At 41.0% G+C, this 26,495-nt stretch overlaps 1 protein-coding gene across 1 annotated transcript in view; it reads left to right on the top strand.

The window, feature by feature from the left end:
* LGI1 (leucine rich glioma inactivated 1) overlaps nucleotides 1–25,636 on the top strand; it is a 40,225-nt gene extending 14,589 nt beyond the window's left edge. Inside the window, exons 3-8 of the mRNA XM_036336557.1 lie at nucleotides 4,213–4,284; nucleotides 4,385–4,456; nucleotides 16,487–16,558; nucleotides 19,062–19,231; nucleotides 19,509–19,673; nucleotides 22,262–25,636. Of these exons, the coding sequence (XP_036192450.1) occupies nucleotides 4,213–4,284; nucleotides 4,385–4,456; nucleotides 16,487–16,558; nucleotides 19,062–19,231; nucleotides 19,509–19,673; nucleotides 22,262–23,097 (1,387 nt within the window). The 3' untranslated portion in view covers nucleotides 23,098–25,636. The remainder of the gene's footprint in view (nucleotides 1–4,212; nucleotides 4,285–4,384; nucleotides 4,457–16,486; nucleotides 16,559–19,061; nucleotides 19,232–19,508; nucleotides 19,674–22,261) is intronic.
* Nucleotides 25,637–26,495: the final 859 nt, after the last annotated feature.

The raw sequence follows: 26,495 nt of genomic DNA, 5'->3' as shown, positions 1-26,495 counted from the left end.
CTCGTGGTGTTGTACATTCTATGGGTTTGGACAAATGTATAATGACATGTATTCATCATTATGGTGTCATACAGAGTGTTTTTACTGCCCTAAAATCCTCTGTGCTCTGCCTATTTAACTCATCCCCTGCCATGATTTTTCAATAAAGTGAACATTCTTATAACCAGCACCCAGAAACCAAACATTACAACTATTGCCAAAGACTCCCTTAGTGTCTCCTTCTAGTTACTACTTGCCTCCTAGGGTAACCACTATCCTAACTTCTGCCAGCATAAATCAGTTTTGCTGGGTTTTGTTGCTTATATAAATACTAGAGGCCCAGTGCACAAAAATTTGTGCACTCGGGGGGAGGGAGGCCCCTCAGCCCGGCCTGTGCCCTCTTGCAGTCTGGGACCCCTCGGGAGATGACGCCCTGCTGGCTTAGGCCTGCTCCCGGGTGGCAGAGGGCAGGCCCAATCCCTAGGTGCAGCCCCTGGTCGGGCTCAGAGCAGGGCCAATTGGGGAGTTGGGGCGCCGCCCCCTGTCATGCACAGAGCAGGGTGATTGGGAGGTTGTGATGCCACCCTCAGTCACGCTCAGGGTAGGGCCGATTGGGGGTTGGGGCACCGTCCCCTGTCACACTCAAGGCAGGGTCGATGGGGAGGTTGTGGCGCCACCCCCTGTCACGCACAGAGCAGGGCCAATCAGGGGGTTGGGACGCCGCCACTCTCACACTCAGGGCAGGGCCGATGGGGAGGTTATGGCTCTACCCCGTCACACACAGAGCAGGCCCGTGGGGGGTGGGGGGGTTGGGGTGTCGCCCCCTGTCACACACAGAGCCGCAGAGTGATCAGGGGGTTGGGGAGCTCCCCCCTATCAGGCACAGAGCAGGGCTGATCAGGGGGTTGGGGCGCCTTCCCCTGTCACGCTGATCCTGGTGCCGGGAGGCCTCGCAGCTCTGCTGATCCCAGTGCTGGGAGGCATATTACCCTTTTACTATATAGGGTAGAGGCCTGGTGCACGGGTGGAGGCCAGCTGGTTTGCCCTGAAGGGTGTCCTGGATCAGGGTGGGGGTCCCCACTGGGGTGCCTGGCCAGCCTGGGTGAGGGGATGATGGCTGTTTGCAGCTGGTCACACACCCTTCAGGGTGGGGGTCCCCACTGGGGTGCCTGGCCAGTCTGGGTGAGGGGCTGAGGGCTGTTTTCAGGCTGGGGGTGACTGAAGCTCCCAACCGCTCCTTTTTTTCTTTTCTTTTTTTTAATTCTGGGCCAGCTTTAGCTTTGAGGCTTGGCTCCAGCTCTTAGGCCTCTGCTGCTGAAAGTAGGTCTCTGGCCTTTGCTTACAATGTTGCGATCCTGCTGGCTGAAGCCCGGCGGATTCTGGCCTTTGCTTACAATGTTGCGATCCTGCTGGCTGAAGCCCTGCGGACTAAAACAGGTTTCTGGGGTTTTGTTTAGCTTCTATATTTGTTACATAGTTGCTTAGAGTTGCAGCTCAGAGGCCTGCAGCGGCAGGCGGGGAACGTTGCAGTCCTCCGTCACTGAAGCAAGCAAGCCTCATGTTAGTTTCAAGCTGCCTGGCTGCCGGCCGCCATCTTGGCTGGCAGTTAATTTGCATATCACCCTGATTAGCCAATGGGAAGGGTAGCGGTCGTACGCCAATTACCATGTTTCTCTTTTATTAGATAGGATTATCTTATAGGTTCTATACTATTGGAGATACTTTATTGTGCTGTGTTTTCTTTCCCTGGACTTAAATTTGTAGAAGTCATTCATATTTTTGTATGTAGTTTAAGTTTTAACCAGAGGTTTAATCCTTGAAATCTAGTTCAACAAACATTATTCAGCCAGAAACTGTGCTCAGGGCTGGGGACACAAAAGCAAATAAGATAAGTCCTTGCTCTAAGGAAAATTCAACCTAGTAATGTGGTAATGCCCAGAATTTAATGTAGAGTGAATTCCTCTTTGTTCAACAAATATTTATTCAGTGTCCATTATGGCACATGTAGTATTATAGATGCTAGGGATAAGCAATGAACAAACAGATACAAATTCTAGTGGAAATACCTGTTTTATTTCCCTGACATGTGTGGGCAGGTTCTGCCCACTAATATACATTTCCCACTCTGTTTTACATCTGATTCAACATAAGGGGAACTAGTGAGAGAAGCTATTTCTTCTGGTGACTTGAAGTGCATGATTATGAAGTTGCTGGTCCACCCACGGGACAGTTGGCAAACCAGTGAGCATGGGAAGTATTTCTCTGTATCTAATTCTGCCTTATTCCATTCTCTCCATCCCTGATGCTGTCTGTACAGAAAGAAATGAAAATCTGGAGCCTCAGGAAGTCTTTGGATGTTAGCTTATCTTGGAGTAAGGGCACGTAATCTTCTTGTTTTACAGAACCATGAAGTAAGAGGAGGCAATTGCCAAAGTTGTGACTAAAATCATACACACTTGAATTTGTTTTAATAACTAAAGGCATCTAATGTATGACTATTCATCAGTGTTGACTTTTCAGTGGTGAATTACTTGAGTATAAAGCTATGACACTGGAGGGAGGAAAGTAAAAGAGAATACAACATCACTCCAGGATTGATAATTTAGGAAGAAGTGCAAGAGATCATCTAGTTTCGTTTGCTTGGTTCATGTTTCCCCCCATTTTTATGAAAAATTTCAAGCATATAAGCATATAAAAAGTAGAGACAGTAAAGTTCACTTCCGTGTACCCATTTTTCAGCTTCAAAATTATCACCTCATGCTCAATTCACCTCTAAGCCACTGCTGTCTCCTCCCCTGATTATTTTGAAGCAATTCCAGATATCAAATAAGCTATTCATAAATGTTCAGAAAGTGAGGTCTCCTCCTTTTACTCTCATTAGTTAACAGGCTCAGAGAGATGAAGTCACTAAACTAGCTAGTGTGTGTTATTTTTAATCGCTAGACTACAAAAGTAAAGGTCAAAAATATAATAACAGAGAATATTGAACTTTTAATAGTACAATTAAACAGTATATATGAGATGTGAATTGTGAAATCATGTCTAACATCTGGTCTGTCCAAGATCATGGTCACATTTTGGACAATAGTTACAGGTGGAATATGAGATTCCCCTGCACAAGAAACTTCACATGTAGACTGAATGTCATTTCAACCCGTTATAAATTTGTCATCAGTACATTTAAAAACTTATTTTTCATTTGTATCAATACTTTATCTAATGATTTCCAGAAATTAATGCTCACTCTAAAAATCAAAAACCTGCTTCGTGTTGTTTAGCCTATGATCACCTCTTTTAAGCCTCCCATTCAGAAAATCGGCAAGTTTTCCAAAGAGTTCAGCAGGGTGTGAGGACTGCTGGTTCATGTTCCCTTTCATTGGTAATTTTGAAACCAAATCCTTGTGGATTTTGAAATTGCAAATAAATTTGTTCAAGTTAGTTCTTTTCAGCTATTTAGTAATAAACTGGATCTAAGACTCTTCCTACACCTCATTATTTCACACCTTCAGCCTGTTCTATTTTTTAAGTTTATTTATTAATTTTTTAAATTTATCTTTATGTTGAAAGTATTACAGATGTCCCCTTTGGGGTTTTTTTTTTTTGTTTCTTTTTCCCCATTGATCCCCTCCCCCCTGCATCCACTTTTCCTAAGCCTTCACCACACTATTGTCTGTGTCCATGGGCTATGCATATATGCATATACATTCCCCAGTTAATCTCCCACCCCCACCCCCACCTTCCCTCTGAAATTCCTGTTCTATTTTCATAGAAGGAGGTTAGTTGATGTTCATTGATCCAGTGTCAATGGCTCATCTAAGAGATATCATAGCAGCTTAAAACCCAGAAGCACCATTGTTTGGGCTGGTCAGAATGTTCAGAAGTTTTTAGGGCAAAGAAAAAATTCCTAGTGTTTTTATTTATGAAAATGCATAAAATGTTGATTTGGCTGTCATAGTGCCCAAATTGTATCTCAAAAAGTTACCGAGTGCATGTGACATCCATCGCTGTGAGGACTGGGCCACAAAGCCCGCCTTCCTGGATGAGCATTTGGTGAGGAGATAACTGGGGATTTTTTAAAAAGCTACAAAAAATACCTAAATAAATAACACTTTAGAAGGCAGACATAAGACATTTTTCTGTACACAACTCCCACTCGTTTCTTTGAGAGATAAAGCAGCATAAATTGACAATCTGTCAGTTTAACCATTTTCATTGTGTACTTTTTCTGGGCAGGTTATTCACATCGAACTCCTTTGATGTGATCAGTGATGATGCTTTTATTGGTCTTCCACATTTAGAGTATTTGTAAGTAAAAACAACAAAAACATTTTTTAACATAATGATTCAGGACAAGTGCTCTCAGATTTTTACAGCTGTCTGACAAAAATGTTATAACCTATTGCAGATTCATAGAAAACAACAACATCAAGTCCATTTCAAGACATACTTTCCGGGGACTAAAGTCATTAATTCACCTGTAAGTATGAAAGTTGCTATTACTTCTTAAGTTTGCTAATAACCTGTGGTTAAAGTGAGCACTTTGTGGGTATCCACGAACATTTAAGAAAACCAAACAATTTCTTGCCATGCACATTTGTATCTCTTCATGCACACTTGTATTAGCCAGTGTGTGTCCAGGAAATTGACTGCTATTAATATGATGAGTCTAAACCAACCATATTTAGGAAAACAATCTAATGCAGGGCAATTGTGTGACTGAAATAACTTTCTTATTATCTAAATCATTATTCACTTCATGGATAATTATGGGTTGATTGTATAGCTTAATTTGATATTTTGCTGATTTCTTTTTCTGTATATGCCCTGACTTTATATATATTTAAACATATATTATAACCACAGGCAAAGTGTACACAGTACCTGACAACATGTTTATAAATTGAAATATTTAATTATTCAATGGGTGATTAGAGGCTGTTGTTTTTAACAGGAGGTGATTTTGCTTCCTAGGGAACATTCAGCAATATCTAGAGACATGTTTGGACATGTTTGGTTGTCAAGCCTGGAGGGTATAACTGCATCTAGTAGATGGAGGCGGCGATACTTCTAAATATCCTACAGTGCACAGAACAGTCCCCACAACAAAAGATTCTACAGCCTAAAATGGCATTGTGCTGAGCTGAGATGGAGAAATCCTGACCAACATGAACCAAATAACTTGTTTCTGCTGGCCTCCCTGCCTCCCCCCCCACACACACACACACACACTCACATACACACAGATGTAATCTTCAGAAAACTAGAAGGGCATGGGAAGAAAAGACATTAACATTTATAAGTGACTACTATTATAATGGCCATTATGCTTTATATCCTAGTGGACACACTAGGATGTAAGCTCAAAGGGCAGGCATTGTGTCTGCTTTGTTCCCTGCTGCACCTGGGCCTAGAGCAGAGCTGGGAATAAAGAAGGAAGGGAGGGAAGGAAGAAAAAGAGGGAGAGGAGGGGGAGGATAAAGAAGGGAGGGAATAAGAGGGAGGAAAGAAAAATCTGTACACACCATAGTGAAGAACATCTATTTGTTTGACTAGAGCCTATTATATCTATCAACTGAAATGGAAATTTAAATTTGGCTCATAATGATGCCTCTTCTGTAGAGGTATGAAGACCATAAGAAAGGGACATTAGTACAGCATGTACTTAATATTTAGACATTGTTAAGTTCAAGAGAACACCAAAGGCAGCCTTAAAAGAGAGGCATGAATCTTAAGGGTCAAACAGACAGTTCAAGGGAAATCCCACCTCTCTGGCCAGGTCCTAGATATGGGAAAGAGTCATTTATGGGAACAGGTTAAAACTGGCTGAGTGAATATAACCCTTAGATCTCTTGTATCTTTATCTAACATTGGGGGTTGACTCATATGGCACTGCCAATATTAGACTGTTTTTGTCTATAAAAATGGCAATGCCATATGATTCATCCTAAATAGTCTCTAGGATGTGCCACACAAAGATGAATAAGATCCAGTTCCAACCTGGAGGATCTCAGTCTAACAAGAGGAATTGGACAAACAAATATGTTCTCTCTGGTGCCTTTGGCCTCGAGCTATTTATTTCTGCTCTTTTCTTATTCTCTCCTTCCTCCCCTCTCTCCTTCCTTCCCCTCTTCCTTCTTTTCTTTTCTTCCATTTTTTCCTTTCAAGGAGAGATGATGAGTAGAGAGGATTTGAAACCCAAATGTTCCTCTGACTGCTCAGTACATCAAGTTCATTTTCCATTAATTACCACTTATAAATAAATCTGACATTTGTTTGAGCCATTAACTTCCTTTTTTAAGATTTTAGGTTTCAGAGTGCACTTTTCTCCACCTTAGACTAATTCTTCCCAAAGGCAGATACTCAAGCAGTGAGGAACAATCGCCTCGCCCTCTAACCTGCACATGCTGCAGGAAGAGTTTACAAAGCTTTTTCATCTTCTTGACCTCATATAGTTTCCTGATGGCCTTAAGAAAGAGACGGAACAGTAGCACTGCCCCTGCTGACAAATAAGAGCATGATGACACACTCTGAGTTTAAGGAGCTCCCACTTTAGTAAGCAGTAAAGCCAAAGTTTCCCAAGGTCTTCACTGAGCCACCCCGTGCCCTCTTCGCCATGTCAGTTGTAGCAGGACCAGAAAGCTCTCGAGCTAGTGGGATCCTTCCATGGCACATGATTTGAGGAGCAACCATGGCTATGGACGAAAGATAAGATCCTGAAGACAGAGGCCTACCCTCACTCTTAATTTTCAAAAGCAAATAGTTGGGATTACACATATATTTTAGATCCAAGTAGTTCCCATTCTAGCCTAACATTAAAAATGCTCTGAGGGACCTATCTGAGCATTTATATAAGTTCAGTTAGCTCCTAAAAAAGCAATGAACTAAAAAAAAAAAAAAAAAAGCAATGAACTTATCTCATCTTCTTATACATGTCTCAATAGACTTATCTTCTAAAGAGACATTTATAGACAACTTAAAAATTACTCTATGAACCCCTGCCTCCCAAGCTAACCCTTAAAAAAGGGAGAGTTTTTTTTATATTTAAGCCCTTACAAAGCAAGTCAAATCCTGGGACCCTCTCTCAATTATTTTATTTTAGATACTGTCCTAATGTTATATATGATTAACTTAAATGTTTGAATAGTTTATATATTTCAGCAAGGTTTGAATTTTTCTCATGACTGTGTATTACTTTTGAAATCAGGAAAAAAATAATTAAAAAATAGTTGATGGCCAATGATGACAAAATCTCTCAACATTAACTGGTTTCTGTTTACACCCATGAGTCTTTTAGTAAAAATTCCCCTGGGCATCCCATAAGTGTCACCGTGACTAAGGCTCAATGGAGGCGGGATATTTGCATACATTTGGAAAAAATTGTCATCAATCTATACATGCTGTGAAGCACCTCCTGGTTGCTCAGCACTGTGGGAGTACAAAACCCATTAACAGAAGCCCCCAAACTAAGGTGCCTGTGTGTTCCCAGTCAGGCAGCACGTCTTCATTTCAGTTCCACAAGGACATGCATGTAGAGAGGCAGTGAGATGTCGTGGCTAAGAGGGTGATCTGTGCACCAGACTGCCTGGGTGCAAAGCCTGGTGTTACCCCTTACCAGAAGAGGAAATCAGAGGTCACTTAGCCTCATTGTGCATCACATTTCTTTTCTTTTTTTATTTTTATTTTTTTAATTTTATTAAATCTTTATTGTTCAGATTATTACATTTGTTCCTCTTTTTTCCCCCCATAGCTCCCCTCCACCCAGTTCCCACCCCACCCTCTGCCCTTACCCCCTCCCCCCACTGTCCTCATCCATAGGTGCACGATTTTTGTCCAGTCTCTTCCCACATCTCCCAAACCCCTTTCCCCCCCAAGAATAGTCAGTCCATTCCCTTTCTATGTCCCTGATTCTATTATAATCAACAGTTCATTCTGTTCATCAGATTATTTATTCACTTGATTCTTAGATTCACTTGTTGATAGATGCATATTTGTTGTTCATAATTAGTATCTTTACCTTTTTCTTCTTCTTCCTCTTCTTAAAGGATACCTTTCAGCATTTCATATAATACTGGTTTGGTGGTGATGAACTCCTTTAGCTTTTCCTTATCTGTGAAGCTCTTTATCTGACCTTCAATTCTGAATGAGAGCTTTGCTGGATAAAGTAATCTTGGTTGTAGGTTCTTGGCATTCATCACTTTGAATATTTCTTGCCATTCCCTTCTGGCCTGCAAAGTTTCTGTTGAGAAATCAGCTGACAGTCGTATGGGTACTCCCTTGTAGGTAACTGACTGTCTTTCTCTTGCTGCTTTTAAGATTCTCTCTTTGTCTTTTGCTCTTGGCATTTTAATGATGATGTGTCTTGGTGTGGTCCTCTTTGGATTCCTTTTGTTTGGGGTTCTCTGCGCTTCCTGGACTTGTAAGTCTGTTTCTTTCACCAGGTAGGAGAAGTTTTCTGTCATGATTTCTTCAAATAGGTTTTCAATATCTTGGTCTCTCTCATCTTCTGGCACCCCTATAATTCGGATGTTGGTACTCTTGAAGCTGTCCCAGAGGCTCCTTACACTATCTTCGTATTTTCGGATTCTTTTTTCATTTTTTTTTCTGGTTGGGTGTTTTTTGCTTCTTCGCATTTCAAATCTTTGCCTTGATTCTTGCGCTCCTCTGGTCTACTGTTGGGAGTCTGTATAATATTCATTATTTCAGTCCGTGTATGCTTAATTTCTAGTTGGTTCTTTATCACAACATCGAGGGTCTCATTAGATTTCTTGTAGATCTCAATAAGTTTATCGGCGGCTTCTAGACAGTTCTTGAGAGACCTTAAAAGTGTGGTTCTGAACTCAATATCCTCCATTGACAATTTTGTCCTGTTTCTTTGTCTCCGCATTTTTTATGCTTTCTTGGTGCACCCCCTAGTGGTCTTTGTGCACAGTCTTGTTGTAGTTAAGCCTTGATTGTTGTAGTTAATACTAGGGGGATTTGACCTCCAGGCCAACTGGCTGTGAGAATCAGCTGTGTCTGCAGTGGGAAAACTTCTGTCCTCTAGGGAGGTGCTAATCTAGCCTTTGCCTGAGGCTATCTGGCAAATGGCTCTGCACAGGGCTTGGGCGGGTCAGGTCGCACGGGATCAACAGAGCGGGTGGAGGGAGCAGTTATGGCTGCTCTCAGTCCCGTCCCCAGAGGCTCTGCCTCTCAGAGTCCCAGCAACCGCTGCAAACCTCGGAGAGAAAGCTGCCCTCGCGTTCCAACCGATGCCAGACAGTCCCGCTTCTCCGGTTTGAGTCTGGGTCCCTAGAGACTCGCCCAGAACTGGAGCTCAGAATCTGAGACTCCCTCCTGATTGAAAATGACAACCACGCCCTCAGCTACCAGCCTGCTCTGCGTGTACCTCCGCACCTTTGTATTTTCCGCACTGTGCCTCCTCTGAGTCTTGTATGCTGTTCTCTTTCCTTCTAGTTGAAGAATTTCCCCTCAGCCAGTCTTCCTGTGGTTCTGGGCGATGTCCGTTCCATCTTTTAGTTGTATTTTTGAAGTGGTTGTTTACCTATGCCGCCATCTTGGTTTCTCCACATTTCTTATGTGTGAAATGAGCGTGATAATAATCATCTGTAAGAATGGGGGCTGGGAGAATAATGTACTTAGGAGTACCTAGGTCCTACGGTTGTTATGAGAGTGAGTTAATTTTTGCAAAGTGCTTAGAGCAGAGCCTGGTATGCAGTAAACTCACTGCCTAACCTCTCTATTGGTCCTCAATCAGAATTCCAAATGCTGCAGTGTATTTACGCCCTTTAAACATTTTGTATGCAATTAAAATAGCTGCACTTTTGAAGCACCACAAATTCAGTGAGACACCAACTCAAATGGAGGATCTGCACTGCGAGGAGTCTGGGAGCACCCAGATGGCTGTGGGCGATGCTTTCTTAGCAGCAGAGCCCAGTGGAACTGAAACAAACGTGCTGTCTGAGCCAGTCTGGTCTGCTTTAGAGAGAAGACTTCCCAGTAGTTTCAACAGTCATTATCAGAGGTTTTCTCAGGTTAACCATGAACACACCGAAGTGGAAGAATGGTCACTATCTCTGCTGGGAAGGAAAGGTTGCCATTGAGAATGCTTGAATTTTCTCGGCTGGCTCAAAGCAACTAGATGTTCATTTGGGGTGTTTTCTGGGTGTTTTGAAGAATGTTTCTTTTCTTTTTTTTTTTGTGGTTAAATCTTTTTATTTATTTATTTATTTATTTATTTATTTATTTTTTAATTAAATCTTTATTGTTCAGATTATTACATTTGTTCCTCTTTTTTTCCCCCCCATAACTCCCCTTCTCCCAGTTCCCGCCCCACCCTCTGCCCTCACTCCCCACCCACTGTCCTCATCCATAGGTGCACGATTTTTGTCCAGTCTCTTCCCGCATCTCCCACACCCCTTTCCCCCCCAGGAATAGTCAGTCCATTCCCTTTCTATGTCCCTGATTCTATTATAATCAACAGTTCATTCTGTTCATCAGATTATTTATTCACTTGATTCTTAGATTCACTTGTTGATAGATGCATATTTGTTGTTTATAATTTGTATCTTTACCTTTTTCTTCCTCTTCCTCTTCTTAAAGGATACCTTTCAGCATTTCATATAATCCTGGTTTGGTGGTGATGAACTCCTTTAGCTTTTCCTTATCTGTGAAGCTCTTTATCTGACCTTCAATTCTGAATGAGAGCTTTGCTGGATAAAGTAATCTTGGTTGTAGGTTCTTGGTATTCATCACTTTGAATATTTCTTGCCACTCCCTTCTGGCCTGCAAAGTTTCTGTTGAGAAATCAGCTGACAGTCGTATGGGTATTCCCTTGTAGGTAACTGAGTTTCTTTCTCTTGCTGTTTTTAAGATTCTCTCTTTATCTTTTGCTCTTGGCATTTTAATGATGATGTGTCTTGGTGTGGTCCTCTTTGGATTCCTTTTGTTTGGGGTTCTCCGCGCTTCTTGGACCTGTAAGTCCATTTCTTTCACCACGTGGGGGAAGTTTTCTGTCATTATTTCTTCAAATAGGTTTTCAATATCTTGCTCTTTCTCATCTTCTGGCACCCCTATAATTCTGATGTTGGTACGCTTGAAGCTGTCCCAGAGGCTCCTTACACTATCCTCGCATTTTTGGATTCTTTTTTCATTTTGCTTTTCCAGTTGGGTGTTTTTTGCTTCCTCGCATTTCAAATCATTGACTTGATTCTTGCGCTCCTCTGGTCTGCTGTCGGGAGTCTGTATAATATTTGTTATTTCAGTCCGTGTATGCTTAATTTCTAGTTGGTTCCCCAATATAAGATCGAGGGTCTCATTAGTTTTCTTGTAAATCTCATTAAGTTTATCGGCGGCTTCTAAACAGTTCTTGAGAGACCTTAAAAGTGTGGTTCTGAACTCTATATCTTCCATTGATAATTTTGTCCTGTTTCTTTGTCTCCGCATTTTGTTATGCTTCCTTGGTGCACCCCCTAGTGGTCTTTGTTCGAAGTCTTATAGTTAAATCTTGATTGTTGTAGCTAATTCCAGGGAGGGTTTGACCTCCAGGCCAAGTGGCTATGAGAATCAGCTGTGTCAGCAGTGAGAGAACTTCTGTCCTCTAGGGAGGTGCTAATCTAGCCTTTGCCTGAGGCTATCCGGCAAATGCCTGTGTGCAGGGCTTGGGCGGGGCGGGTCGCACAGGATCAACAGGGTGGGCTGGAGAGAGCAGTTATGGCGGCTCTCAGTCCTGTCCCCAGGGGCTCTGCCTCTCTGAGTCCCAGCACCCACTGCAAAGCTCAGAGAGAAAGCTACACTCGCTCTGACCAAAGCCAGACAGTCCCGCTTCTCCCGTTTGAGTCTGGGTCCCTAAAGACTCGCCCGTATCTGGAGCTCAGAGTCTGCGACTCCCTCCCGATTGAAAACGCCAACCGCGCCCTCCGCCGCCAGCCGGCTCCGTGCACTCCGCACCTCAGAATTTGACTTCAGCACTGCGCCTCCTCTGAGTGTCCGTATGCGTTTCTCTTTCCTCCTAGTTGTAGGACTTCCACTCAGCCAGCGTTCCTGTGGTTCTGGGTGATGTCCCTTCCGTTTTTTGGTTTCACTTTTGAAGTAGTTGTTCAAAGCAGCAAACTCCGGCGTTAACCTATGCCGCCATCTTGGTACTCTCCTGAAGAATGTTTCTTAAGTAGACTCTGAATCAGGACTTAGAGCAAGGTGCTTACTTGAAGACACACTTTAAAGAGCTTCTCCATTGCTTTGGAATTATTACCAAGGTGAGGCTAAGAGGAGGGAGGGCACTTTGGGGTCCATATGACACGAGGGTGGGTGACCATGGTAATTCACAGGGCTCTGCACTTTCTCCTTAGCTCAGTGCCTTGGTACAAGGGGCCTCTGCTCTTTTCTTTGTCTGGATTGGTGCCCTTCCTTTCCTCCTCTCCAACCTGCCCCATTCATTCATGTATTTCAGTATCTATTGAGGGCTTACTTTGTGCCAGGCACTGGGGAGGCAGTGGAAAGAGTCCTTCCAATAACACTACATAATCATCCTTAAAAAATTAACATTGATGAAATGTTTCTCAAACTTCTCATTGCTTTATCTTCACTCCTCTCCCAATCAGTCCTACTCATCCACCCCCTTCAGATATTCCAGTGCACTCCTGCCCTCTATAAAAACCCATGGTCAGACTCTCTGACTCTTATCTATGGAGCTTAAAGTATTAACTCTATGAGTATCATTTTATTATTATTAAAGATGAAGCCATATGCCTCCCACAGTGAAAAGTACTATAAAGATGTGATTTTAGAACTAAAATAGAGCCTGGATATCATTCTGACCAAGTGATCATTCCCTTTGTAGAAAGGGAAACAGCCAGAGCTCAAACCCAGATATGTGATTCCGGGCCCCATACTGTTTGCACCATACTCTGCTGCTGAGTCCAGGAAACCCTGAAGTCAGGCTGACAGGCAGTGGGTCAGCTTGGGCAGTAGCATAGTTTCCTTCCATCATACCATGTAGAAAGTCTTTTTCCCATCAACTCTAATAGCTACCTCTATGTCCTTGCCTCTCTCTCCCTCGGTATTTTAAGTTTTCTTCCTCTTATTGCTGACAGAACTCCTATTCAGTTTTAATATCCAGCACTGACGTGAACCTTGCCCAGCAAAAAGACTTGCAGAGGAAGCTCTTCCACATCAATCCAGGATTCCACTAGAGGAGACAGAAGAAGATCTTAAGGCTTGGGGAGTACTAGACTGGCTCTCTGGACACACTTGTTTTCCACATTAATGCCCCCATGAGATGGGCTTTGTATTAATGATTAAAACAAAATATGACAAAATCTTAACAGGGGTTGTCTCTGCCAGAATAATTATTTTTTTTCTCCTTTAAAAAATTTTTTCTTGTACTTTCCAAATTTTATTGAAGAATAATAATAGCGATTACATGTTTGTGTTTATAGGTATGTATATATCTGTGTACATGTGGTATGTTACACATAGATATAACAGATATCAGTAAAAGATGGGACATTTAAGAATACAAGGCATAGAGTTCTTTCTACTCAAAAAAGACAGAAAGTTGATCTCATCCTCCTGAGTGGAGCATTTAGATGTGCTTAGATATTAAATATTACTGGTTTTGACATCAACCACAATGAAAAAGATTGATTTTGTGGTCTTGACATCTGACATAGGCATAAAAATTCAGCTGCAGACCCCTAGCCGTTTTGGCTCAGAGGATAGAGCATCAACCTGCAGACTGAAGGGTCTTGATTCTGGTCAAGGGCATGTATCTCTTTTGCAGGCTCAACAACCGGCCCCCAGTTGGGGTGCCTGTGGGAGGCAAGCAATGGATGCATCTCTCTCACATCGATGTTTCTCTCTCCCTGTCTCTCCCCTTCCCTCTACTCTCTCTAAAAATCAATAGAAAATTATCCTCGGATGAGGATTAACAAAACAAAAAAATATTTATCTGCAGATACAAAATTTTTCTGGAAACCATTTCAAAGTATGTGTATAAAAATATTTGTAGCTACAGGTGTTAATTTTCACAATAAATGAAATAGGTTTTCTTTGCTCAGTTTTGCAGATGTCAAGACAGAAACCCAGAAAAGTTAAATTAAGTTGTCTAAAGACACACTCCTGAAAGTGATGAAGCTAAAATTTAATCCCTTATCTACTTGAGACCCAACTACTACACTGCTCTAAATGATGCAAATAAAATAAAATACAATAATAGCTACAACCAGTTTTACCAAAGATACAGAACATATTTCAAACAGCGCTTCCACTGAGGAAAAGGGAACAATAATAATAATATTAAATTGTTACTCTGTGAAAAAGGAGGGCAGATGAAGGGACAGAGGAAACTGAGGAAATTTAATGAATTTGATTTTCCATTTTGCTTTCCAGTGGCAAAACTCAATGTAGAGATGGGATCTGTAGTAAATCCATCCACCATTCTTCCCTCTGGCACCCCTCATACTGCACTGCCTCCCTCATCCTTTGGTTCCTTTGGGGAGAGCCTCCCTATCACAAGACGTCCTCAAGAAGCATAATGCCTCATTTTACAGTCCATCAGGCCAGTTTGCTTCATCAGCCCATCTCCCAGATCTGTTGATTATAAGTCCATCTTGCCATGAAAAATTACCAACTCTCTATTCCAGAAGCCCCAGAGCTCCAAGTCTCTATCTCTGACCATCTCACCAGCTGCTTCTGCAGTTAGCATGTGAGGCCTACAGCTGTACTCCTTTGGGCAGGAAATAAAACTGCTAGATTCCTCCATTGTTTAAAAGAACCACCTTGGGCCGCAATGCAAACAAAGTGCTTCTTCCTATGCAGCCCTAGTGGCAGCAGTAATTCAGGACTTGCTGTTTCATGCCCACTGTCCCCTGACCAGCCTCCTCCAAACTCCTGCCCTGAAGCCAATGACAGTGTGCTGGTTTCTGGGGGAAGTATGTCCACTGAGAAGTTAGCATGAGAACTTAAGGCACGTGGTGCCAGAAAGTAAATTGAGACACATAACTTGAGAGTGACTCTGAACTGGTCGAAATCTCTTCATTCAACCACCAGGCAGTAAGGTGAGTTATGGAAACATTCTCTTGAATAGTCTTCTTTAGCATTTTATTATTACTATGCAGCAGTTCATTCGGATGGTCAGTTTTCTCAATGCTGTGTCTTGGACAATGGACAGGCAGAAGGCCTTTTCCTTCTTTTCCCCGCTCTCTCCTCCAAGCTGCCCTTTGAGAGTAGTCCAAAAGCCAGATACCATCCTGAGTTATCTCATTTACTACTTCTGACAATCTTATGACATGAGTATCATTCATCCACTTAAAAATGGGAAAAAAAAAAACTGAGTCTCAGAGAAGATGCACAACTAAAATCACACAACCAGTAAATAGTGGACCCAGAATTCAAACCAAGCTCAGAATGACTCCACATCCATGTCCTTCTTCACAAAATAGACTGTCAATGAGGTGGGAACAATCTGACTCAGTTCTCATTCTTATGTGCCAAGGCTCATTGAAAAAGGTCTTCCAATCTAGTTGTAATTTCCAAAACTCAGAAAAGCAACATAATTAACTTAAAAATATGTTTTAAAAGTCCTGAATGTTTACACTGGAAAATCTCATATTAATTAGTTAGGAGGTGGAAGACACAGACTTTTAAGAGTGTTTTAAAGGGAATTTTCATTCTCAAGGGTTTTGGAGGCTGACAGCATAGCCTTTTTTTGTTTTACTTTTTGATTTTTATTGTGAAAAAAGACCACTTCTAAGAAGTTTATGAAACATGAATATGTACAATGCTGGTTAAAAAATAGAAATTTACGAGTAACTAGAACCCTTCCCCATCAGACAGCATCTGCTCTTTGCTTGTTCACATTTCTGCAATATAGACACATTTCTCTTTCCTTGATGCTGTCAGGACTCTTTGACTTTGGTTAAAATCAAAGTTGGAATCATATGTGGAAATTTAAACTATCTAGATGTGTAGTTTATTATGAACATGAACAAATAGAAGGAGAAAGAGAAAGAGTCAAGTGTTTTCTCCTAAGCCTAGTATTTAAGTTCAAATCAGTAAACTACTGAAAAACTTTGATTAAAATCATTCTAGTGATTCATGAAAGAACAAATAGAAGGAGAAAGAGAAAACAATTCCTGTGGTAATAGGGCATTTGGGGATAGACCCTGTCACCCATTTAGTCATCCTTTGGGAGACATCCCTTAGACAATGTCTGAGAGTGTGAATCTTATCTGTTCTAAACAGAAAGATCAGTTCCCAGGCATCATTTTGTTACTGGTATTTGGGGGTGGGGAGGGCATGATAAACATGATACATGAAGTACCATTGAGTGTTGAAACAAGGAGGCAAGGACTGAAAATACAATTGCAGGAACCTGACTAGTATCTTAGCAGAAGAAGTAATTTAGTATAGCCTGGGAAGAACAAAAGGGACTCATAACAAAGCTTTATCATAAAATACATTTATTTAGTTTATGACTACAGTTTACTTCACTCTTTTTCTTTCCCCCCAGGAGCCTTGCAAACAACAATCTCCAGACGCTCCCAAAAGATATTTTCAAAGGCCTGGATTCTTTAACAAATGTGTAAGAGGACCTGATTAATTAATTAATTAATTAATTTGTAATAGTTACAAAGAAGCCTGGTATTGATTATTAAAATTTTTAATTGGCTTTAAAATTAAATTAGAATTTTAGAATTTAAGTTGATTTGAATTTTAAATTTACTTAGACTAATGTTTTTTTTCTATGATTTTTACCACTAGACATTCTGAAAATATAGTGCCCAGACATTCCTTTGACAAAGTGTGTGTCGGTATGGAAGGGAGTGATGATAAGGAAGTTTGAGGGAGAGGGACCAGGAGGCCCAGATAGAAATCTCAAGATGCCTTTTTCCCCATGAGGTCCAGAAAATGGGGCTACAAAGGAAAATGTAAAGGAGTCTGGGAAACAGAGTAAAGATGAAAGGTTACACCCATGGGTTGGTCAGTCTACAGAGAAATGGAGCAGGAAATGGGGGAAGGGAGGAAAGTTTGACTTTTTTCTCATTAGACTGAACAACAACTCTAGGCTTAATCCCCAGGAATTTGGCTTAAGCCCCGGGAAGGGAATGAACTTAATTATTTTTGAGCCCTTTTCAAACAAAAGAGCTTTCAAACTTTGACTTTTAAGCCTCAGAGTGAAAGATCTTTGTAAGGAATTTGTATATTTTGCTGTAAGCAAAGCAAGTAATATATGCCTAAAGCTCTCAAAAGCAATTTAGCTTCATTAAGTGCCTTCCAGAATATTTGAAAGGTATTTAAATTCCATAAGGTAGAATTCAGGAACAAATGAAAGGACATATGAAAACAAAAGATTTCTTATTATTCAGGTACTTTGCTATAGACTATTCAGAACAACTTTTCTCCAATAACAAAAAGTCTGAGTCAAGTGTTTTCTCCTAAGCCTAGTATTTAAGTTCAAATCAGTAAACTACTGAAAAACTTCCTTTGTTCCTTGTAGTATTCCCCCAGCCCCTCCTCCATGCCTATTAGCCCAATTCCTGGTTTATTTCCAAGAGAGTGCAGGGATCAGGACATTTCCAAGAAAGTCTCTAACAGACCAGTTATCTGCTCTGGTTAACAATAGCCCAGAAAAGTTGACACATTCTTCTGGGTCAGAATATGCTTGGGAGATGAGGTCAGTACTGACAATGTCTTAGAAGTTAGATGACACCTCAGGGCTGACTTGGGGATACAGTTTATTTGGAGACCCTTTGTCTTATCCTTATGTCAGCCTGTACCTCACACTAACAAAAAATAAAAAAATAAAAGCCATTTGAAATTGTCTCAGTCTCTCCAGGGAATTCTATAATGGGTTTGGCTTCTTGGGCCTACTTTGATATTCTCAAATCAAGAATTGTCTAAGAAGTACAGGATTATGCCAACTTGACGTTTAGTGAATTTCTTGGTTTTCTTGACTACGTCTCTGGAGAAAAATTTTAAACCTTCAACATTTAAAAAATGTTTATGTGCTGTGTGAAGAGTAGGCAACACTTACTGTACAAATTTTGTGTGATGAAGAAGGGTTTTAGGAAGGAGATGGACTTTATGAACAACAGCAGTGCAAATAAATAGAAGTTGGTAAGTTGGAATCATATGTGGAAATTTAAACTATCTAGATGTGTAGTTTATTACGAACATGAGCTATTGCATGTCTGCGTTAACTCTGCTGTGTCAAAGTCATTTCCTATTAAAATTGAATTTGTAGACCATGAAATAAGGTCAGGATTAATTATGTCTGTGAGGAAGAAGAAAAGCAAATAACTCACTCCATTTAATTAAATATGATACAATAATCACTACATACTTTCCTCTAGACCTGTGCTGTCCAGTATGGTAGCCACACATGCGGTCACTTGAAATGTGTTCCTAGTGTGATTGAGAAGCTGACTTGTAAATTTTACTTAATTTTTTTTAAATTTAAATTTAAAAATTGATTCTCAGCTCAATTATTAGAAAACTTTTAAGTCTCTTTGCAACAACTTGGGCGTGTGAGTTTATTTTTTTTAACTGGAAATTTTATTAAATCTAAGGACACATCAGGTATTTCTGATGAAAATTTAGCATCCAAATTGAGATATGCTATAAAATGAGTATAAAATATACATTAGACTTCAAAGACTTAATATAAAAAAGAATGTAAAATATTTTATTAATATTTTTATAATGACTACATATCAAAATGATAATATTTTTTATATATTGGGCTAAATAAGATATATTATTAAAATTAACTTCACCTGTCTCTTTTTACTTTTTTAATGTGCCTATAGAAAATTTTAAATTACATATGTCGCTCACATTATATTTCTATGGACAGCACAGCTCTAAACCCAGCTACCTTCGAATCCAAGAGGGAGTAAGTTAGCAGGTTCCTTTGACTGGGGTGGCCTGTAAGGGTACACTGTGGTAATTCTAAGCTCAGAGTGAATTAGTCAGGTTCAAGGTGGATTCTGGGGCATTCTGGCACATGCTAATGGCTGAAATAGAAGTCATACTGTGAAGGCAGGACCCTCCTAGAGCAAAAGCAGCTGAAGTTTGTCTTTCAGGGACCTCAGAGGGAATTCATTTAATTGTGACTGTAAACTGAAGTGGCTGGTGGAATGGCTAGGCCACACCAATGCAACTGTCGAAGACATCTACTGCGAAAGCCCTCCAGAATATAAGAAGCGCAAAATCAATAGCCTCTCCTCCAAGGATTTTGATTGTATCATTACAGGTAATGTATTCCAAGTTATTCCACCTCATAAAATTAAAAGAAGGGCTACACTTTTTTGCATGTGCAGGAACTGATATTTTTATATCTCAAAAACCAACTAAGCAATTTAATTTTTAAAATATTATGAACCATTAAAATGTCATGCATTTAAAAGCAAAGTAAAATTGTCATTTTACTACTTTTCTAAAATAAATGCATTTGTTATGGACATTTGAGATCTAGCCAAGGAGCTAGACTTTAGCACACAGTTACTCATTGTCACTTCCTATTTTTGCAGAATTTGCAAAGTCTCAAGAGCTGCCTTATCAATCACTGTCCATAGACACTTTTTCTTATATGAACGATGAGTATGTAGTCATTGCTCAGCCTTTTAACGGAAAATGCATTTTCCTTGAGTGGGACCATGTAGAAAAGACCTTTCGGAATTATGACAACATTACAGGTATGAGAAGCCTAATCATATTTTGAGTGAAAAGTTAAGCTGCTTGGACCAAGGGCAACAGGGAAAGATGAGCGATATTGGGAAGGCTTTGAGACATCTGAATCCCAACTCTGCCATTTATTAAGTGATCTGGAATTGTTCCCTAAACTTTAATTTTCTCACTTGTAAATCTGAAATATTTACAAGGTTATCAAAGATAATGCAAGCATATATTCAAGAAACTTACCATAGTACCTAGTCTAGCAATAAAAGGTGGATAATTTTTCCTGGATGAGAAAGTATTGGACTAGGAATCATGAGTTCTAACCCAGGTTCTGCCACAAACTGGGGATGCTACTCACTCTCACTGGGCTCTCTTTTTCTTAACTTTAAAATAAGGTTATTTTAGACCAATGAGTCTCAAACTTTGTTGAACAAACATTACTTCTGTAAAATATTAATGTATGCTTGTGGCAAAAAGGGTTTTGTGGTCAAATACATCTATGAACCATATCTCCCTCTTGGAGATTCAGAATAATACTCATTAGAGGCTCTGAGAAGTTCTAACAGTGAAAAAACAAGCCTCTTTCCAGAATTTTTTGCATTTAGTTTGACCATGGAAACCAACTTTTTTTTTTTTTTTGCCATGCAAACTTTTACTCAGGTGATCTCTTAGGTTCCTTTCTCATTTCAACAACTTGAAATTTTTTAAGTCATAAATTAAACATGGGACACTCTGTGAAATATTTACATCAGCTTTAGTTCCTAATACTTTTAAATCTACTCCTAAAAGCTCCTAGACAAAACTGAGAGGGTCATAATTAGATTTTGTTGGTGGTCCTTGGCCCATTGCTCAAAGGATCAATACAGGTCTGAGCTTGCTTGAGACAGAGGTACCCAGATGAAGGAATCCCCTCCTAACTGATACCCTTCTAGAATCCTCCTTCTTTCTCAAGGAGAAAGGCTATGCTTCCCTTTCTCCCTAAGCCTTCCTTGTTTTCCAGTGGATTACAGTAGGCATTCATGTAATCTAAACCAGTTCTTTTTACCTATGTGCAGTCCATCAATTGCTTTGTTGTTGTTGTTAATCCTCACCCAAGGATATTTTTTCCATTGATTTTAGAGATAGTGGAGGGGAAGGGGAAAGACAGAAGGAGACCAACATCGATGTGAGAGAGACACATAAATTGGTTGCCTCCCACATGTGCCCTCATGAGACCGGGGATGGAGCCTGCATTGGAGGTTCATACCCTTGACCAGAATCTAACCCCAGACCCTTCAGTCCATGGACCAACACTCTAACCACTGAGCGAAACTGGCTAGGGCTTGAATGAATCTTTAGATGAGCACTTGAGAGAAATGAATCATGTACTTGCAACTTCAGAATGCATCATCTAGTATAAAATGACAAACAGATGTCATGTATATGATCAACATCCTGTCCCTCACCCCCAGACAGACATTGCTAATCCACTGTGGTGCTCTTTCTTGCAGAGTGCAGCAGTGGCCACAGAATCCTTCTCAACACAGTTCTCCAGGCAGTCGCTCTTATCATCATCAGTCAGTCATTATGGGTACATAGGTAAATCTAGTGACCAGCCCTGATCTAGTTTCAACCCTCTCTGTACAAAAGAGAAAACTAAATCCCACAGAAGTTAAGTAACTTTTCCAAGGTCACACAATCAGTTGAGTCCTGAAAAGGGTCACAAATAGAATAATTCTGTCTCTGGATGGAGTCAATTAGTAGAAAGAGTTGATGCAGAACTTAGTGCCTCAGAGCCCCCTAGGCTGCAGGCAGAAAAGACCAGGGTCCTACATTTGACCCGCTTCTCTTTGGATTTCCTAGAATCAAGCTCCCTTGAGGAATTCAGAATATATTCATAAATATTAAACTCTTACCAAAAGGATGCTGAGCTAGGCCACTGACAGACCTCATGTTGGTCTCTAATATTTCCCAAGGTAACATTCATGAGCATCATCTATGTACTCCTCCCCCTTCCTTCTCTTCTCTCCTGCCACCAGTGACCCAAAGATGCAGAAAAATGCCAAGTGGCATCACTTTCCTTTCTCAGGGGAAAGTCAGGTTATTCAAGAAGTAGTTCGCACTTAGAAGAAACCAATTACAGACAGAGCTGTGGGCTTCCCAAACCACCATTCAAACCTCCTAAAGCCTTGTGGGATCTAAGCCCAAGATGGAAATCCTGGAATACCTAGCTGTCCACCCCATAGCAATGCTGGTAGACCTGGGTTTGAATCCCAACTCTGCCTTCTCCTAGCAGCATTGAACCTCTCTGAGCTTCAGCCTGCTCATCAACAAAAAGGGAGATAATAATATTTATTATTTAACCTTTTAGAAATTTTTAATGAGATGATTTGGCAACGCACATAGTAGGTGCTCAATAAATGGCTGTTTTCACTACAATTACAAAGATTAACTCATGATGTATTAGGGAGAGCAATGCTTTCTTTCTGCAAGAAATGAGAGAAGGAAACTCAGGCTATAGCCATGTATCCTAAATATCTAGTGCAGGTTGGATGTAACATGACAACGTCTGCATGCTCCAAAAGAGGATGACCATCCAGCTAACCTCTCATTTGTCTTTTCCCAGGCACGTCCACTGTAGTATGCAAGCCTATAGTCATTGAAACTCAGCTCTATGTTATTGTGGCCCAGCTATTTGGCGGCTCTCACATCTATAAGCGAGACGGTTTTGCAAATAAATTCATAAAAATCCAGGATATTGAAATTCTCAAAATCCGAAAACCCAATGATATTGAAACATTCAAGATTGAAAACAACTGGTACTTTGTTGTTGCTGACAGTTCAAAAGCTGGTTTTACTACCATTTACAAATGGAATGGAAATGGATTCTACTCCCATCAATCCTTACATGCGTGGTACAGGGACACTGATGTGGAATACCTAGAAATAGCCAGAACACCTCAGGCATTGAGAATGCCTCATTTAATCCTGTCCAGTAGTTCCCAGCGTCCTGTAATTTATCAGTGGAACAAAGCAACACAATTATTCACTAACCAAACTGACATCCCTAACATGGAGGATGTATATGCCGTAAAGCACTTCTCAGTGAAAGGTGACGTGTACATTTGCTTGACGAGATTCATTGGTGATTCCAAAGTAATGAAATGGGGAGGCTCCTCATTTCAGGATATTCAGAGGATGCCATCACGAGGATCTATGGTGTTCCAGCCTCTTCAGATAAATAACTATCAATATGCAATTCTTGGAAGTGATTATTCTTTTACTCAAGTGTATAACTGGGATGCAGAGAAAGCCAAATTTGTGAAATTTCAGGAATTAAATGTTCAGGCACCAAGATCATTCACACATGTGTCCATTAATAAACGCAATTTTCTTTTTGCTTCCAGTTTTAAGGGAAATACACAGATTTACAAACATGTCATAGTTGACTTAAGCGCATGACACACAAATTCTGTGGCTGCCATCAGAAACTTTCTACAGTACATGGTCCGGATGAACTCAATGCATGATGACTCTTCTTACCCCACTTGCAAATGAATGCCTTTCAAACACTGAGACTGCTAGAACCAAGCACTACCATATCCCCATCTTTAACTGTCCAGTCCAGTGGTGTGGGAAGTTACCTTTTATAAGAGAAAATTGAATTGTGTAACTGTTCTTTGCAGTGAAGGTGTATAAATAAGCATTTAATGATATCTGTTACTCCAAAAAGAAATATTAATATGTACTTTTCCATTTATTTATTCATGTGTTCATAACTGCCAAATAAAATGTTTACATTTTCTTTCATATCCCAAGGTAAGTACTTAAGGGAGTTTAGTTTTTTTCTTGGTGATGGTGTATTTAGGAAATAGTTTTATACCATAAGGTTATATTTGAATCAAGAGTTTATGTTGTGACTAATGAGTGAAGATGAAACACTGATATTGATTATCCATAATTTATGAACAGGTTCATCAGTTGATTTTGAACATTCAAAGGTGTTTCCAAAAGTCGTGACTTTTAGGAACACTTTGAGGTAAAGTGGTGACAAATTAAAAGAAGGGTAGAGAAATTTGCTTATTACAAGAAGACTAATTTGAAATAAAAACTCTAAGATCCATCCTTTCCTGTCCAATAGCTCCAGCTACAGCAATCCTTCAAACAACTTACAGGATAAGTTAAAGCCAAGATTTGGGATTTTCAAAAACCCTATTTAGGGACTTCCTAAATGTCTGACTCTAGAATCATCTGACAGCTAATTGAGATTGTAACCTTATAGCACTTGCCTCAACTGAAGGCCTCTTGATCTGACCAAGGACTTCTAGAGACCAAGTCTGATATGTTATTGACATGCTGCAGAGTGCCCAGGAGGATCATATCTGATTTTCTAAAACCCTGCCTCTGGATCACAAGGGTCGTAGCAAGTAGCACAGTGCCTGCGCACTCTGTGGGCTCTAAGAGGTGCACATGTCTCCTCCTGTTATAATAATAAACTTTATGAGGCCCTTTGATCTCATCGGTCAGTATGTATGGAGTACCTAATAACGTATCATTCCTGTGGTGTTCAGGGGAGAACTGAAGGAGAGAAAGGCACCATCCTTGCCCTCTGAGTCCTTAGAAGGCTCATTGGGGGTTTAGGACACAACAGAGCAAGCAGTAAGTGCCAGTTATCATCTGAACATTCAATTGTAAGTTTCAGGAGAGCATCAAAGATGTCTTCCTGAAAGAAGTGGGCCTTGTTTGAACTTAAGGGAAGATAGGAGTTTAAATGGGTATCATGACAGAGAAAGTATTCCTGGCACTTGGTTCTGCATGCTGCCTTTACGGAAGGGAACAGAACTTCCTCCAGCCCACTGTTCCCCAGAGTCTTTGACCAAACGATTGTGGGAAGGTGTGGGTAGGGGGACGTCAACCTCTCTGCCAGCCCTTATCTGGCAAACTTGAGGCATCAAAGGTACACACATCGTTATAGAGTCTCCCAGAAGCAATACCTTAGGGCAGGGATCCTCAAACTACGGACCGCGGGCCACATGCGGCCCACCGAAAATATTTATCTGGCCCGCCGGGTGTTTTTGCCACCGCTGCCTGTTGCTTAGCAGCCGACTAGTTTTTCTTTAAACTATAGTCCGGCCCTCCAACGGTCTGAGGGACAGTGAACTGGCCCCCTGTTTAAAAAGTTTGAGGACCCCTGCCTTAGGGAGTTATGCACAGGAACCTGACTTCTTTATAACATGGTAAAGATATTAACTCTGACATCAGGGTTATGGGGGAGGAGAAGAAGGCTTACCCACTCCCGATCCTGCACAGAGGGAGAACTGGCCTTTGAATGCATTCCTTTCCTCAGTTCCTATTTTCTGTAAGCAGCCTATATGCTGTTGGAGAACACCTGATTTGTAGAGACAGGGATCAAATCCAGCCTTGCCATGTACTGGCTTTGTCCGCAGACAAGTTACTTAACCTCTCTGAGCCTCAGTTTCTTCATCTGTAAAGGGACAATAATGCCTACTCCAAGGACATGGAAGAATTAAGGAGCACATGGCAGATTGAACTTTTCTAACATGTGCTATGAGAACCTTGCCCTCATCCTATCAAGAGGTGGTGCCTAATTCCTCTGTTCTTAAATCTGGACGGGCAACCAATAGAATGTGGAGGAAATTATGCAGTTTGACTTTGAAGCTGGGGTTACAAAATGATGATGCTTTTGCCTTGTGAACCTGAACTGACATGTCAAAAGTCCTAGCAGCTTGAAGCCACCATTCTGTGAGGAAGCCCAGGGTTTGGTCAGCAACCTCAGCTGAGGTCTCAGCATCAACCACCAGTCATCTGATAGCTCCAGGGGATTCCAGCTCCAGGCTGTCAAGTCACCACCAGCCATCAAATCTTCCCAACTGAGGCCCTGGATGTTACGGAGCAGAGACAAGCCATCCCACAATCACCTACTCAAATTCCTGACTCATAGAATCTATACACATAATAAAATGGTTGTTTTAAACAGCTACGTTTTGGGGTGCTTTGTCACACTGTAGCAGTACTGGGAATAGCACCTGAAGTGCTTAACCCAGAACTGGCGCGAATTAGCACTCACCAAGTGCTAATGGTTCCACACCCATAGCATGAGTTTGGGTCACACTCTTCCTTTACTGTCTTAATGTAATTCACTGTCATTTTATTTTTAAATGCTCTCTCCTGTTTTCAATATGTTATCGTGTTCTTACTCTGTGCCAGGCACTGTGCTGAGTTGAGGGATGCGGACATTAAAGACTTGCCCTGCTTGTTTTCATAGGAGCACTGACTATTCAACTTGGCAAACCAAGTCTCTACTTTACCTTAAATCTGAGACCCAGAGATGTGAAGCAAGTGGGGTGAAGTAGGCTACAACCCAGGTCTCCTGACACATGGTCCAATCCTTGGTCCATAACATGGTGCCACCTTTCAAAACTGCCTCCTTCATTTCAAACCTGGGATGTGGATGGGGACAGAGGTGAGGAAGCTGACAGAGAAAATAAATGTTAAAAAGACTGAGAAGGATAGATGGTAGGGTCCACTTTTTGTAGGAATTGACCAGTCTTTTCTGTGAGTTGCCCTCTCTGCCTGTGTCCCTCATCTCCTCTACACTGTACCACTCTCCAGCCATAGACGATTGGGCCTGGAGTGAACTCCTGATCCAGGTGTTCAACCCAGAAGCTGGGTGGGCTCATATCTAGTTATCCCTTCTGGATATTTGGCATTATGTCTTTAGCCATGGCACCAGATTTGAAGGTGATGATCTTATATCAGGTTCCCTCAAAGCAGTGGGATTTACTGAGCAAGTCCTTTATCTACATCTGAAAGATAGTGAGAGGGGCACAGGGCAGGGA

Source organism: Myotis myotis, unplaced genomic scaffold (assembly GCF_014108235.1).
Source record: "Myotis myotis isolate mMyoMyo1 unplaced genomic scaffold, mMyoMyo1.p scaffold_m19_p_15, whole genome shotgun sequence".
NCBI classification, from domain to species: Eukaryota; Metazoa; Chordata; class Mammalia; order Chiroptera; family Vespertilionidae; genus Myotis; species Myotis myotis.
This window is presented reverse-complemented; position numbering and strand designations above follow the sequence as displayed.